Source organism: Oncorhynchus nerka, linkage group LG18 (genome assembly GCF_034236695.1).
Source record: "Oncorhynchus nerka isolate Pitt River linkage group LG18, Oner_Uvic_2.0, whole genome shotgun sequence".
Classification (NCBI taxonomy): Eukaryota; Metazoa; Chordata; class Actinopteri; order Salmoniformes; family Salmonidae; genus Oncorhynchus; species Oncorhynchus nerka.
Window position 1 is genome coordinate 8805476 of NC_088413.1, and position 16267 is coordinate 8821742.

Consider the following 16267-nt stretch of genomic DNA (forward strand, 5'->3'; position numbering starts at 1 on the left):
TGGAACTATGGAATGGAGTAGAATGGAACTATGGAATGGAGTAGAATGGAACTATGGAATGGGATACAGCCTAGAATGGAACTGTGGAATGGGATACAGTCTCGAATGGAACTATGGAATGGAGTAGAATGGAACTATGGAATGGAATAGAATAGAACTATGGAATGGGACACAGCCTAGAATGGAACTATGGAATGGGGTAGAATGGAACTATGGAATGGAGTAGAATGGAACTATGTAATGAAGTAGAATGGAACTATGGCATGGAGTAGTGGAACTATGGAATGGAGTAGAATGGAACTATGGAATGGAGTAGAATGGAACTATGTAATGAAGTAGAATGGAACTATGTAATGAAGTAGAATGGAACTATGTAATGAAGTAGATTGGAACTATGTAATGAAGTAGAATGGAACTATGTAATGAAGTAGAATGGAACTATGGAATGGAGTAGAATGGAACTATGGAATGAAGTAGAATGGAACTATGTAATGAAGTAGAATGGAACTATGGAATGGAGTAGAATGGAACTATGTAATGAAGTCAAATGGAACTATGTAATGAAGTAGAATGGAACTATGGAATGGAGTAGAATGGAACTATGTAATGGAGTAGATTGGAACTATGGAATGGAGTATGATGAGTTCTATAATCTATAGGAGGTGGTTCTGTAATACTGATGAGTTCTATAATCTATAGGAGGTGGTTCTGTAATACTGATGAGTTCTACGTTCTATGTGTTCTGTAGGAGTTGGTTCTAGGGGAACTCCAGGCTGATACTGCCTACTCTGTGTCTGTGGGGGCGTACACCGCCAAGGGAGACGGGGCACGGAGCAAACCCCAAACTCTCTGCACTACCCTCCCACGTACGTACTTATCATGTATCATCCCAACATAATATAACAGGCAGTACAGACACAGCTACCCAGCCTGCTACTAGACACTGAGACATATGTACTAAGGCTTCGCAGCCTTCTTTAGAGCAGTGATTCCTCTAAATGGGGGTCGCGAGCGTGAAACTGAAGTTGAAAAAGACGACCATACGTATTTAAATAGGCAACATACAGAGCCTTCGGAACGTACTCAGACCCCTTTACACATTTTGTTACAGTCTTATTCTAAAATGGAGTAAATTGTTCTATTTCCTCATCAATCTACACACAATACCGCATAATGACATCACAATACCCCATAATGACATCACAATACCCCATAATGACATCACATTACCCCATAATGACATCACAATACCCCATAATGATAAAAACAAAAAACAGGTTTTAGACATTTTTTAACATAAATTATATATTATATTTTTATATAAGCCTCAAGTCTTATTGGGCATGACGCTACAAGCTTGGCACATATGTATTTGGGGAGTTTCTCCCCTTGTTCTCTGCAGATCCTCTCAAGCTCTGTCAGGTTGGATGGGGAGCGTCGCTGCACAGCTATTTTTCAGGTCTCCAGAGATGTTCGATCGGGTTCAAGTCCGTTCTCTGGCGGGGCTACAAAAGGACATTCAGACACTTGTCCCGTAGCCACTCCTCCGTTGTCTTGGCTGTGTGCTTAGGGTCATTGACCTATTGGAAGGTGAACCTTTGCCCCAGTCTGAGGTCCTGAGCTCTGGAGCAGGTTTTCATCAAGGATCTCTCTGTACTTTGCTTCGTTCATCTTTGCCTTGATCCTGACTAGTCTCCCAGTCCCTGCTGCTGAGAAACATCCCCACAGCATGATGCTGCTGCCACCACCATGCTTCACCATAAACAGGTCGGCCCTATGGTCCTGCTGTAGACAGGTCGGCCCTATGGTCCTGCTGTAGACAGGTCGGCCCTATGGTCCTGCTGTAGACAGGTCGGCCCTATGGTCCTGCTGTAGACAGGTCGGCCCTATGGTCCTGCTGTAGTCGGGTCGGCCCTATGGTCTATGGTCCTGCTGTAGTCGGGTCGGCCCTATGGTCCTGCTGTAGTCGGGTCGGCCCTATGGTCCTGCTGTAGACGGGTCGGCCCTATGGTCCTGCTGTAGACGGGTCGGCCCTATGGTCCTGCTGTAGACGGGTCGGCCCTATGGTCCTGCTGTAGACGGGTCGGCCCTATGGTCCTGCTGTAGACGGGTCGGCCCTATGGTCCTGCTGTAGACGGGTCGGCCCTATGGTCCTGCTGTAGTCGGGTCGGCCCTATGGTCCTGCTGTAGTCGGGTCGGCCCTATGGTCCTGCTGTAGACAGGTCGGCCCTATGGTCCTGCTGTAGACAGGTCGGCCCTATGGTCCTGCTGTAGACAGGTCGGCCCTATGGTCCTGCTGTAGACAGGTCGGCCCTATGGTCCTGCTGTAGACAGGTCGGCCCTATGGTCCTGCTTGCTCTGGACTTGATATCCCTAGTTGATATAGACTGTTAACATGATATCCCTAGTTGATATAGACTGTTAATATGATATCACTAGTTGATATAGACTGGTAACATGATATCACTAGTTGATATAGACTGTTAATATGATATCACTAGTTGATATAGACTGTTAATATGATATCACTAGTTGATATAGACTGTTAATATGATATCACTAGTTGATATAGACTGGTAACATGATATCACTAGTTGATATAGACTGGTAACATGATATCACTAGTTGATATAGACTGTTAACATGATATCACTAGTTGATATAGACTGTTAACATGATATCCCTAGTTGATATAGACTGTTAACATGATATCACTAGTTGATATAGACTGTTAACATGATATCCCTAGTTGATATAGACTGTTAACATGATATCACTAGTTGATATAGACTGTTAACATGATATCACTAGTTGATATAGACTGTTAACATGCTATCACTAGTTGATATAAACTGTTAACATGATATCACTAGTTGATATAGACTGTTAACATGATATCACTAGTTGATATAGACTGTTAACATGATATCCCTAGTTGATATAGACTGTTAACATGCTATCACTAGTTGATATAAACTGTTAACATGATATCCCTAGTTGATATAGACTGTTAACATGATATCACTAGTTGATATAGACTGTTAACATGATATCCCTAGTTGATATAGAGTGTTAACATGATATCACTAGTTGATATAGACTGGTAACATGATATCACTAGTTGATATAGACTGGTAATATGAATGACTTTCAGCTCGACATCCAGGTGCATCACCATTTGTGGCTGTAATGACAGGCTACATTTGTGCAGAGATTGTGAGCAGGTGTTCGTGAGCCGTGAATTCTCATTAATAGTAACATCCTCTTCTCTCCTCTTCCCGTCTCTCTCGTCTCATCCCTCTCTTCATCCTGCTCCTGCTCCTACCTTCACCCCTCTCTCTCTCTCTCTCCCCTCCTCCCCCTAGTCCCAGAACCCCCCAGTCTCTCAGTAAGTCCCACCCCCGTGGGCACGGCCTTGCTCCAGTGGCTGCCTCCACCCAGCCCCGCTACCCCTCTCCTGGGGTACCGTCTAACCTTCGGACGCCTGGATGTCCTCCCGCTCACCGTGGTAGAATTCCCCACCAAGGAAAAGTCCTACACTGCTCAGGATATCCACAAGGGGGCGTCGTACGTGTTCCGACTCTCCGCCCGGAATAAGGTGGGATACGGAGAGGAGGCAGCGATCGAGGTGACCACTCCGGAAGACGTTCCCGGAGGACACCCAGAAAACATCCTGTCTGAAGGCGCCTCGGCGTCTTCCCTACGTCTCGCTTGGAAGTCTGTCCCGCTGATCGAACAGAACGGGGAGATTGTGAAGTACTCGGTGCAGTACCGGGATGTTAACGGTAGAGGTGGGAACGCTACCGGGGAGGTGGTGGTGACGGTACCGGAATCCAGCGTGGCGTTGGAAGGGCTGAGCGCTGACACGGTGTATGATGTCAGAGTGCGTGCGTTTACGGCGGTAGGGGCGGGGCCGTATAGTCCCGGCGTCCAGTTTAGGACGCAGCCGATGGATGTGGAAGGTAGGACACACACACACACACTCACACACACACACACACACTCACACTCACACTCACACTCACACACGCACGCACGCACGCACACACACACACACACACACACACACACACACACTCACTCACTCACTACCACCTTTGAGCAACTACCCAACAACCATCTTCCATTTCTGTCCCCCCCCCCATCCTAAACACACTCTTTCCTCCTCACTGTCCATTACCTCACGTCAAACTCAGTGGAAATACTCCCCCACACACCCTACCGAACACACTGTACATTACCTCACGTCAAACTCAGTGGAAATACTCCCCCACACACCCTACCGAACACACTGTACATTACCTCACGTCAAACTCAGTGGAAATACTCCCCCACACACCCTACCGAACACGGCACAGCGTCGTCGTAAGTCTGTTTTGTTCTTGTCAGTCTGGTCTGTCTGGTCTGTAGTCTTGTCAGTCTTGTCTGTCTGGTCTGTAGTCTTAATATGTGTTCAGTCTCCTTCAGCTGACAAGGTAAGGAATTCTAGTCACATCTCATTATCCAGTCAAGCTGACATCACTTCCAGACTGTATTTCTGTACAGAAACCAGAAACTAGAAACCAGAAACCAGAAACTGGAAACTGGAAACTAGAAACCAGAAACCATAAACTGGAAACTAAAAACCAGAAACCAGAAACCAGAAACTAGAAACCAGAAACTAGAAACTGGAAACCAGAAACTGGAAACCAGAAACCAGAAACTAGAAACTGGAAAACACAGGTAAGATATTACCTGTTTCTCTCAGACCTGGGTTCAGATATTATTAGAAATCTTTCAAATATATACTTTCAGCGTTTGCTCTGGCCTGCCTGGAGTGCCTGGTGGGCCGAGGTTGGCACTCCTTCAGACTGCAGGTTCCATGGCTCCAGACAAGCTCAATCAAGCCCAGATAAAAAAAACATGTGAAAATAGTATTGGAACCCGGATCTGGATCCTATAAGGAGATTGAAAGCGTAGAAATAGAATCCATATTAAAAAGTCCATCAGTGACTTGAATGGGGATAGGCCCCAGTTCTATGGGTTGTATTTCTATGATCTAAGAACAGTCTGCGGGAGTCATACTGTTGTTTTCGATGTTCCTCTCCACAGTGTTTGCTACTAACTTCAGAGTGAAGGCTGCCATGAAGAACTCAGTCCTGCTGACCTGGGAGATACGAGACAAAACACCCTCCCAGCCTTTTACGGTGAGTTACAGGGACTTTAGATGGTGTGTGTTGATTATCGCTCTCTCTCTAGAGATCCTGTATGGTAAGGGTCAGAGTGTTGATTATCTCTCTCTATAGATCCTGTATGGTAAGGGTCAGAGTGTTGATTATCTCTCTCTATAGATCCTGTATGGTAAGGGTCAGAGTGTTGATTATCTCTCTCTCTCTATAGATCCTGTATGGTAAGGGTCAGAGTGTTGATTATCTCTCTCTCTCTCTCTATAGATCCTGTATGGTAAGGGTCAGAGTGTTGATTATCTCTCTCTATAGATCCTGTATGGTAAGGGTCAGAGTGTTGATTATCTCTCTCTCTCTCTATAGATCCTGTATGGTAAGGGTCAGAGTGTTGATTATCTCTCTCTCTCTATAGATCCTGTATGGTAAGGGTCAGAGTGTTGATTATCTCTCTCTCTCTATAGATCCTGTATGGTAAGGGTCAGAGTGTTGATTATCTCTCTCTCTCTATAGATCCTGTATGGTAAGGGTCAGAGTGTTGATTATCTCTCTCTATAGATCCTGTATGGTAAGGGTCAGAGTGTTGATTATCTCTCTCTCTCTCTATAGATCCTGTATGGTAAGGGTCAGAGTGTTGATTATCTCTCTCTCTCTCTATAGATCCTGTATGGTAAGGGTCAGAGTCTTGATTATCTCTCTCTCTCTATAGATCCTGTATGGTAAGGGTCAGAGTGTTGATTATCTCTCTCTCTCTATAGATCCTGTATGGTAAGGGTCAGAGTGTTGATTATCTCTCTCTATAGATCCTGTATGGTAAGGGTCAGAGTGTTGATTATCTCTCTCTCTCTCTATAGATCCTGTATGGTAAGGGTCAGAGTGTTGATTATCTCTCTCTATAGATCCTGTATGGTAAGGGTCAGAGTGTTGATTATCTCTCTCTCTCTATAGATCCTGTATGGTAAGGGTCAGAGTGTTGATTATCTCTCTCTCTCTATAGATCCTGTATGGTAAGGGTCAGAGTGTTGATTATCTCTCTCTCTCTCTATAGATCCTGTATGGTAAGGGTCAGAGAGTTGATTATCTCTGTCTTTCTATAGATCCTGTATGGTAAGAGTCAGGGTGTTGATTATCTCTCTCTCTCTATAGATCCTGTATGGTAAGGGTCAGGGTGTTGATTATCTCTCTCTCTCTCTCTCTATAGATCCTGTATGGTAAGGTTCAGAGTGTTGATTATCTCTGTCTTTCTATAGATCCTTTATGGTAAGGGTCAGGGTGTTGATTATCTCTCTCTATATATATATATATAGATCCTGTATGGTAAGGGTCAGAGTGTTGATTATCTCTCTCTCTCTCTCTATAGATCCTGTATGGTAAGGGTCAGAGTGTTGATTATCTCTGTCTTTCTATAGATCCTGTATGGTAAGGGTCAGGGTGTTGATTATCTCTCTCTCTATAGATCCTGTATGGTAAGGGTCAGGGTGTTGATTATCTCTCTCTCTCTATAGATCGTGTATGGAAAGGGTCAGAGTGTTGATTATCTCTCTCTCTATAGATCCTGTATGGTAAGGGTCAGAGTGTTGATTATCTCTCTCTCTCTCTATAGATCCTGTATGGTAAGGGTCAGAGTGTTGATTATCTCTCTCTCTATAGATCCTGTATGGTAAGGGTCAGGGTGTTGATTATCTCTCTCTCTCTATAGATCCTGTATGGTAAGGGTCAGGGTGTTGATTATCTCTCTCTCTCTATAGATCGTGTATGGAAAGGGTCAGAGTGTTGATTATCTCTCTCTCTATAGATCCTGTATGGTAAGGGTCAGGGTGTTGATTATCTCTCTCTCTCTATAGATCCTGTATGGTAAGGGTCAGAGTGTTGATTATCTCTCTCTCTCTCTATAGATCCTGTATGGTAAGGTTCAGAGTGTTGATTATCTCTGTCTTTCTATAGATCCTGTATGGTAAGGGTCAGGTTGTTGATTATCTCTCTCTCTCTATAGATCCTGTATGGTAAGGGTCAGGTTGTTGATTATCTCTGTCTTTCTATAGATCCTGTATGGTAAGGGTCAGGGTGTTGATTATCTCTGTCTTTCTATAGATCCTGTATGGTAAGGGTCAGAGTGTTGAGGTGGATGGTAAACAGAACCAGAAGCTGATAACAGGTCTGCAGCCGGAAACACAGTACTCCTTCCTGTTGACTAACCGTGGCAACAGTGCCGGAGGTCTACAGCACCGCGTAACCGTGACGACCGCCCCGGACGTGCTGCGCTCCAAACCCACGCTGGTGGGGAAGACCAACGCAGACGGGATGGTGACAGTTCAACTACCGCCCGTACAGACCACCACTACCGTCAGGTGAGGGAGGGAGGGAGGGAGAGGGGGAGGGAGGGAGGGGGAGGGAGGGAGGGGGAGGGAGGGAGGGGAGGGAGGGAGGGGGAGGGAGAGGGGGAGGGGAGGGAGGGAGGGGGGGGTGAGGGAGGGAGGGAGGGAGGGTACATCAGGGTGGCCTGCTTGTGATTTTATTTATTTGGTCCCTAAAAAATTTAGGACCAATTATACCAATAAAAAAAGTTATTGTTGAACATAAAGGCTGTAAAAACAGCAGCATATCAGCGCCAAGTGATTTTAATGTAGGAAATGTGTTCCAAAGTATAATAGAGAGATTCTGTATATTGTTGTTTTTATTTGTTGAACCCTTATTTTACCAGGTCAGTTGACTGAGACAACGTTCTCATTTCCAGTAAAGAACCTGGGGAGTAGTTACAGGGGAGAGGAGGGGGGATGCATGAGCCAATCGGAAGGTGGGGATGATTAGGCTGACCGTGATGGTATGAGGGCCAGATTGGGACTTTAGCCAGGACACCGGGGGTTAACAACCTGGGGAGTAGTTACAGGGGAGAGGAGGTGGGGATGAATGAGCCAATCGGAAGCTGGGGATGATTAGGTTGACCGTGATGGTTTGAGGGCCAGATTGGGACTTTAGCCAGGACATCGGGGGTTAACAACCCTACTCTTACGATAAGTACCATGGGATCTTTAGTGACCACAGAGAGTCAGAATACCTGTTTAACGTCCCATCCGAAAGACAGCATCCTACACAGGGCAATGTCCCCAATCACTGCCATGGGGCATTAGGATATTTCTTTATTTTTTATACCAGAGGAAAGTGCGCCTCCTACTGGCCCTCCAACACCAAATGGGCTCCTTGCGGTCAATTTGCAGTCTATAAATGATTTGTAATTATGTTCCGGCTCCCTGACCATCCACTCAATAAAAAATTAGCCTGATGCTGAATCTAGTTGATAATCTCTGTAGTCGACCATCATTAAGGTGAATCTAGTTGATAATCTCTGTAGTCGACCATCATTAAGGTGAATCTAGTTGATAATCTCTGTAGTCGACCATCATTAAGGTGAATCTAGTTGATAATCTCTGTAGTCGACCATCATTAAGGTGAATCTAGTTGATAATCCCTGTAGTCGACCATCATTAAGGTGAATCTAGTTGATGATCTCTGTAGTCGACCATCATTAAGGTGAATCTAGTTGATAATCTCTGTAGTCGACCATCATTAAGGTGAATCTAGTTGATAATCTCTGTAGTCGACCATCATTAAGGTGAATCTAGTTGATGATCCCTGTAGTCGACCATCATTAAGGTGAATCTAGTTGATAATCCCTGTAGTCGACCATCATTAAGGTGAATCTAGTTGATGATCTCTGTAGTCGACCATCATTAAGGTGAATCTAGTTGATAATCTCTGTAGTCGACCATCATTAAGGTGAATCTAGTTGATGATCCCTGTAGTCGACCATCATTAAGGTGAATCTAGTTGATGGTCTCTGTTCTGTAGTCGACCATCATTAAGGTGAATCTAGTTGATAATCTCTGTAGTCGACCATCATTAAGGTGAATCTAGTTGATGGTCTCTGTTCTGTAGTCGACCATCATTAAGGTGAATCTAGTTGATAATCTCTGTAGTCGACCATCATTAAGGTGAATCTAGTTGATGATCCCTGTAGTCGACCATCATTAAGGTGAATCTAGTTGATAATCCCTGTAGTCGACCATCATTAAGGTGAATCTAGTTGATAATCCCTGTAGTCGACCATCATTAAGGTGAATCTAGTTGATGATCCCTGTAGTCGACCATCATTAAGGTGAATCTAGTTGATAATCCCTGTAGTCGACCATCATTAAGGTGAATCTAGTTGATAATCCCTGTAGTCGACCATCATTAAGGTGAATCTAGTTGATAATCCCTGTAGTCGACCATCATTAAGGTGAATCTAGTTGATGATCTCTGTAGTCGACCATCATTAAGGTGAATCTAGTTGATAATCCCTGTAGTCGACCATCATTAAGGTGAATCTAGTTGATAATCCCTGTAGTCGACCATCATTAAGGTGAATCTAGTTGATAATCTCTGTAGTCGACCATCATTAAGGTGAATCTAGTTGATATTCTCTGTAGTCGACCATCATTAAGGTGAATCTAGTTGATGATCTCTGTAGTCGACCATCATTAAGGTGAATCTAGTTGATAATCTCTGTAGTCGACCATCATTAAGGTGAATCTAGTTGATGATCTCTGTAGTCGACCATCATTAAGGTGAATCTAGTTGATAATCTCTGTAGTCGACCATCATTAAGGTGAATCTAGTTGATGGTCTCTGTTCTGTAGTCGACCATCATTAAGGTGAATCTAGTTGATGGTCTCTGTTCTGTAGTCGACCATCATTAAGGTGAATCTAGTTGATAATCTCTGTAGTCGACCATCATTAAGGTGAATCTAGTTGATAATCTCTGTAGTCGACCATCATTAAGGTGAATCTAGTTGATAATCCCTGTAGTCGACCATCATTAAGGTGAATCTAGTTGATAATCTCTGTAGTCGACCATCATTAAGGTGAATCTAGTTGATAATCTCTGTAGTCGACCATCATTAAGGTGAATCTAGTTGATAATCCCTGTAGTCGACCATCATTAAGGTGAATCTAGTTGATGATCTATGTAGTCGACCATCATTAAGGTGAATCTAGTTGATAATCTCTGTAGTCGACCATCATTAAGGTGAATCTAGTTGATAATCTCTGTAGTCGACCATCATTAAGGTGAATCTAGTTGATAATCTCTGTAGTCGACCATCATTAAGGTGAATCTAGTTGATGATCTCTGTAGTCGACCATCATTAAGGTGAATCTAGTTGATAATCTCTGTAGTCGACCATCATTAAGGTGAATCTAGTTGATAATCCCTGTAGTCGACCATCATTAAGGTGAATCTAGTTGATGATCTATGTAGTCGACCATCATTAAGGTGAATCTAGTTGATAATCTCTGTAGTCGACCATCATTAAGGTGAATCTAGTTGATAATCTCTGTAGTCGACCATCATTAAGGTGAATCTAGTTGATAATCTCTGTAGTCGACCATCATTAAGGTGAATCTAGTTGATGATCTCTGTAGTCGACCATCATTAAGGTGAATCTAGTTGATAATCTCTGTAGTCGACCATCATTAAGGTGAATCTAGTTAATGATCTCTGTAGTCGACCATCATTAAGGTGAATCTAGTTGATGATCCCTGTAGTCGACCATCATTAAGGTGAATCTAGTTAATGATCTCTGTAGTCGACCATCATTAAGGTGAATCTAGTTGATAATCTCTGTAGTCGACCATCATTAAGGTGAATCTAGTTAATGATCTCTGTAGTCGACCATCATTAAGGTGAATCTAGTTGATAATCTCTGTAGTCGACCATCATTAAGGTGAATCTAGTTGATAATCTCTGTAGTCGACCATCATTAAGGTGAATCTAGTTGATAATCCCTGTAGTCGACCATCATTAAGGTGAATCTAGTTGATGATCTATGTAGTCGACCATCATTAAGGTGAATCTAGTTGATAATCTCTGTAGTCGACCATCATTAAGGTGAATCTAGTTGATAATCTCTGTAGTCGACCATCATTAAGGTGAATCTAGTTGATAATCTCTGTAGTCGACCATCATTAAGGTGAATCTAGTTGATGATCTCTGTAGTCGACCATCATTAAGGTGAATCTAGTTGATAATCTCTGTAGTCGACCATCATTAAGGTGAATCTAGTTAATGATCTCTGTAGTCGACCATCATTAAGGTGAATCTAGTTGATGATCCCTGTAGCTGACCATCATTAAGGTGAATCTAGTTGATCTCTGTAATCCATCATGGTGAATCTAGTTGATAATCTCTGAAGACCATCATTAAGGTGAATCTAGTTAATGATCTCTGTAGTCGACCATCATTAAGGTGAATCTAGTTGATAATCTCTGTAGTCGACCATCATTAAGGTGAATCTAGTTAATGATCTCTGTAGTCGACCATCATTAAGGTGAATCTAGTTGATGATCCCTGTAGTCGACCATCATTAAGGTGAATCTAGTTAATGATCTCTGTAGTCGACCATCATTAAGGTGAATCTAGTTGATATTCTCTGTTCTGTAGTCGACCATCATTAAGGTGAATCTAGTTGATGATCCCAGCTGTACATGATAACTGAAGTGTTGTGTTGTTGTTGCCAGGGGATACTATGTGGTGGTGGTTCCTCTGAAGAAACAGAGAGGAGGGAAGTTCTTGAAGCCTGGTGACAACCCTGATCAGATGAACCTAGATGAGGTGAGATACTGCATGATGATGGAGATTATAACAATAACACCATATGGAGATGATAATGATGGGTAATAACCAGATAACACAATATGGAGATGATAATGATGGGTAATAACCAGATAACACAATATGGAGATGATAATGATGGGTAATAACCAGATAACACAATATGGAGATGATAATGATGGGTAATAACCAGATAACACAATATGGAGATGATAATGATGGGTAATAACCAGATAACACAATATGGAGATGATAATGATGGGTAATAACCAGATAACACAATATGGAGATGATAATGATGGGTAATAACCAGATAACACAATATGGAGATGATAATGATGGGTAATAACCAGATAACACAATATGGAGATGATAATGATGGGTAATAACCAGATAACACAATATGGAGATGATAATGATGGGTAATAACCAGATAACACAATGTGAAGATGATAATGATGGGTAATAACCAGATAACACACTACGATAATGATAACACAATAACTCATCCTCTCTTCTCTCTCCTCCTCTCCTTTAACCCCCTCTCACCACCTCTTTCTATCCCTCTATTTCCTCTCCTCCATCTCTCTCCCTTCTACCTCTCCTCTCCTCTCTCTATCAATCTCTCTCCCTTCTACCTCTCCTCTCCTCTCTCTATCAATCTCTCTCCCTTCTACCTCTCCTCTCCTCTCTCTATCCATCTCTCACCCTTCTACCTCTCCTCTCCTCTCTCTATCAATCTCTCTCCCTTCTACCTCTCCTCTCCTCTCTCTATCAATCTCTCTCCCTTCTACCTCTCCTCTCCTCTCTCTATCAATCTCTCACCCTTCTACCTCTCCTCTCATCTTTCTATCAATCTCTATCCATCTATATCCTCTCCTCTCTCTATCCATCTCTCTCAATTCTACCTCTCCTCCCCTCTCTCTGTCCATCTCTATCCCCTCCTCCCCTCTCTCTATCCTCTTCTCCCCTCTCTCTTTCCATCTCTATCCCCTCCTCCCCTCTCTCTATCCATCTATATCCCCTCCTCTCCTCTCTCTATCCATCTCTCTCAATTCTACCTCTCCTCCCCTCTCTCTATCCATCTCTATCCCCTCCTCACCTCTCTCTATCCTCTCCTCCCCTCTCTCTATCCATCTCTATCCCTCCTCCCCTCTCTCTATCCTCTCCTCTCTCTATCAATCTATATCCCCTCCTCTCCTCTCTCTATCCATCTCTCTCAATTCTACCTCTCCTCCCCTCTCTCTATCCATCTCTATCCCCTCCTCCCCTCTCTCTATCCTCTCCTCCCCTCTCTCTTTTCATCTCTATCCCCTCCTCCCCTCTCTATCTTCTCCTCCCCTCTCTCTTTCCATCTATATCCCCTCCTCCCCTCTCTCTATCCCCTCCTCCCCTCTCTCTATCCATCTCTATCCTCTCCTCCTCTCTCTCTATCCATCTCTATCCCCTCCTCCCCTCTCTCTATCCATCTCTATCCTCTCCTCCTCTCTCTCTATCCATCTCTATCCCCTCCTCCCCTCTCTCTATCCTCTCCTCCTCTCTCTCTTCCCATCTCTATCCCCTCCTCCCCTCTCTCTATCCCCTCCCCCTCTCTCTATCCATCTATATCCCCTCTTCTCCTCTCTCTATCAATCTCTCTCAATTCTACCTCTCCTCCTCTCTCTCTATCCATCTCTATCCCCTCCTCCCCTCTCTCTATCCTCTCCTCCTCTCTGTCTATCCATCTCTATCCTCTCTATCCTCTCCTCCCCTCCGTCTATCCTCTCCTCCCCTCTCTCTCTCTATCCTCTCCTCCCCTCTGTCTATCCATCTCTACTCCCCCCTCTCCTCCAGCTCCTGAAAGAGATCAACAGGACCAGTGTGAGCCAGGCGCTGCGTGTCCGTCGCCAGGTCCCGGCCAGCCAATCAGATCCCAGGGCCTATGTTTCCGCCCACTTTAAGACCCTCCCCCAGGAGTTCACCCTCGGTGATGGGAGGAGCTATGGAGAGTTCCGGAACCGCCCCTTGCAAAACGGACAGGAATATGTGTTCTTCGTGCTGGCGCTGCTAGACCTATCTAATAATGTGGGTTTGGGCTGGGAGTGGACACATACACACACATACACACACACACACACACACACATTAGCAGACACACACACACACACACATACACACACACATTAGCAGACTCACACCAGAAGCATGTGTTCTTCGTGCTGGACTGGGGTCAAACCTGGGTCTCTCTGTTAGCCCACTGAGCTAAAGCCTAGTCATTAGCTAACAAGTCTTCAGGTTTTTAAGTTACTCATCACGCGAGTATGCCTCAGATAACACACACACACACGCCCTCTCTCTAACCTCTCTCTCTCTCTCTCCCTCTCTCTCTAGACAATGTATTCAACCAGCCCCTATTCTGATCCCGTGACCTCCAATGACGTGGACCCTCAACCAATCGTAGATGAGGAGGAGGGGCTTCTGTGGGTGGTGGGGCCGGTAATGGCTGTCATCTTCATTGTCTGCATCGTCATCGCCATCCTACTCTTCAAGAGGTGAGGAGCGGAGAGGAGAGGAGAGGAGAGGAGAGGATTGGAGAGGAGAGGAGAGGAGAGGAGAGGATGGGAGGGAGAGGATGGGAGGAGAGGATGGGAGAGGAGAGGAGAGGAGAGGAGAGGAGAGGAGAGGAGAGGAGAGGAGAGGAGAGGAGAGGAGAGGAGGAAAGCACTTATAATGTACAGACAATTTCAGGTTTCTGATCAACTCTGTCATAACATGATATTTCTTTCTCTTGTTCTGCTCACTCTGCTTCGTTGCCCCAGTAAACCAGACAGGTAAGAAGAAGGATACACTCATTACTATCCTGTTAGAGATTCTGATTACCATCATGTTACCTAGGTTACAGCTGTTAGAATCATGCTATGTTGAAACCATAGTGAGAAGAAAAGAAACTGAAGCACAATATTTAGTATGTCGTTTTCCCACCATGCACCTGGTAATATGTAGCCTGGGTACCAGTCAGTTTACTCCCTACACCTGGTAATATGTAGCCTGGGTACCAGTCAGTTTTACTCCCTACACCTGGTAATATGTAGCCTGGGTACCAGTCAGTTTACTCCCTACACCTGGTAATATGTAGGCTGGGTACCAGTCAGTTTACTCCCTACACCTGGTAATATGTAGCCTGGGTACCAGTCAGTTTTACTCCCTACACCTGGTAATATGTAGCCTGGGTACCAGTCAGTTTACTCCCTACACCTGGTAATATGTAGCCTGGGTACCAGTCAGTTTTCCCTCCATACACCTGGTAATATGTAGCCTGGGTACTAGTCAGTTTACTCCCTACACCTGGCAATATGTAGCCTGGGTACCAGTCAGTTTACTCCCTACACCTGGTACTATGCAGCATGGGTACCAGTCAGTTTTCCCTCCATACACTTGGTAATATGTAGCCTGGGTACCAGTCAGTTTACTCCCTACACCTGGTAATATGTAGCCTGGGTACCAGTCAGTTTACTCCCTACACCTGGTAATATGTAGCCTGGGTAACAGTCAGTTTACTCCCTACACCTGGTAATATGTAGCCTGGGTACCAGTCAGTTTTCCCTCCCTACACCTAGTAATACGTAGCCTGGGTACCAGTATGTTTAGCTAAAATTCCACTCCTTGTTCTCCGTTTCATATGCTAATGTCTGTCATTACAGATATCATTACATTGAAAGGACTGGAATTATAGCTAAACAGATGGGTAGCCAGACTAGACCAAGGAGTGGAATGATAACTGACTGGTATCCAGATGAGACCAAGGACTGGAATGATAGCTGACTGGTAGCCAGGCTAGACCAAGGACTGGAATGATAGCTGACTGGTAGCCAGGCTAGACCAAGGACTGGAATGATAGCTGACTGGTATCCAGGCTAGACCAAGGAGTGGAATGATAGCTGACTGGTAGCCAGGCTAGACCAAGGAGTGGAATGATAGCTGACTGGTATCCAGGCTAGACCAAGGAGTGGAATGATAGCTGACTGGTATCCAGGCTAGACCAAGGAGTGGAATGATAGCTGACTGGTATCCAGACTAGACCAAGGAGTGGAATGATAGCTGACTGGTACCCAGACTTGACCAAGGAGTGGAATGATAGCTGACTGGTACCCAGACTAGACCAAGGAGTGGAATGATAGCTGACTGACTGGTATCCAGACTAGACCAAGGAGTGGAATGATAGCTGACTGGTATCCAGATGAGACCAAGGAGTGGAATGATAGCTGACTGGTATCCAGACGAGACCAAGGAGTGGAATGATAGCTGACTGGTACCCAGACTAGACCAAGAAGTGGAATGATAGCTGACTGACTGGTATCCAGACTAGACCAAGGAGTGGAATGATAGCTGACTGGTATCCCGACTAGACCAAGGAGTGGAATGATAGCTGACTGGTACCAGACTAGACCGAGGAGTGGAATGATAGCTGACTGGTATC

General features: G+C 44.5%; 1 protein-coding gene across 1 annotated transcript in view; it reads left to right on the plus strand.

The window, feature by feature from the left end:
• LOC115128132 (receptor-type tyrosine-protein phosphatase delta-like) overlaps positions 1–16267 on the plus strand; it is a 211803-nt gene that overhangs the window by 42630 nt on the left and 152906 nt on the right. The window contains exons 17-24 of the mRNA XM_065004525.1: positions 749–866; positions 3366–3962; positions 5092–5186; positions 7254–7510; positions 11718–11811; positions 13645–13875; positions 14182–14342; positions 14610–14621. Coding sequence (XP_064860597.1) covers positions 749–866; positions 3366–3962; positions 5092–5186; positions 7254–7510; positions 11718–11811; positions 13645–13875; positions 14182–14342; positions 14610–14621 — 1565 coding nt within the window. The remainder of the gene's footprint in view (positions 1–748; positions 867–3365; positions 3963–5091; positions 5187–7253; positions 7511–11717; positions 11812–13644; positions 13876–14181; positions 14343–14609; positions 14622–16267) is intronic.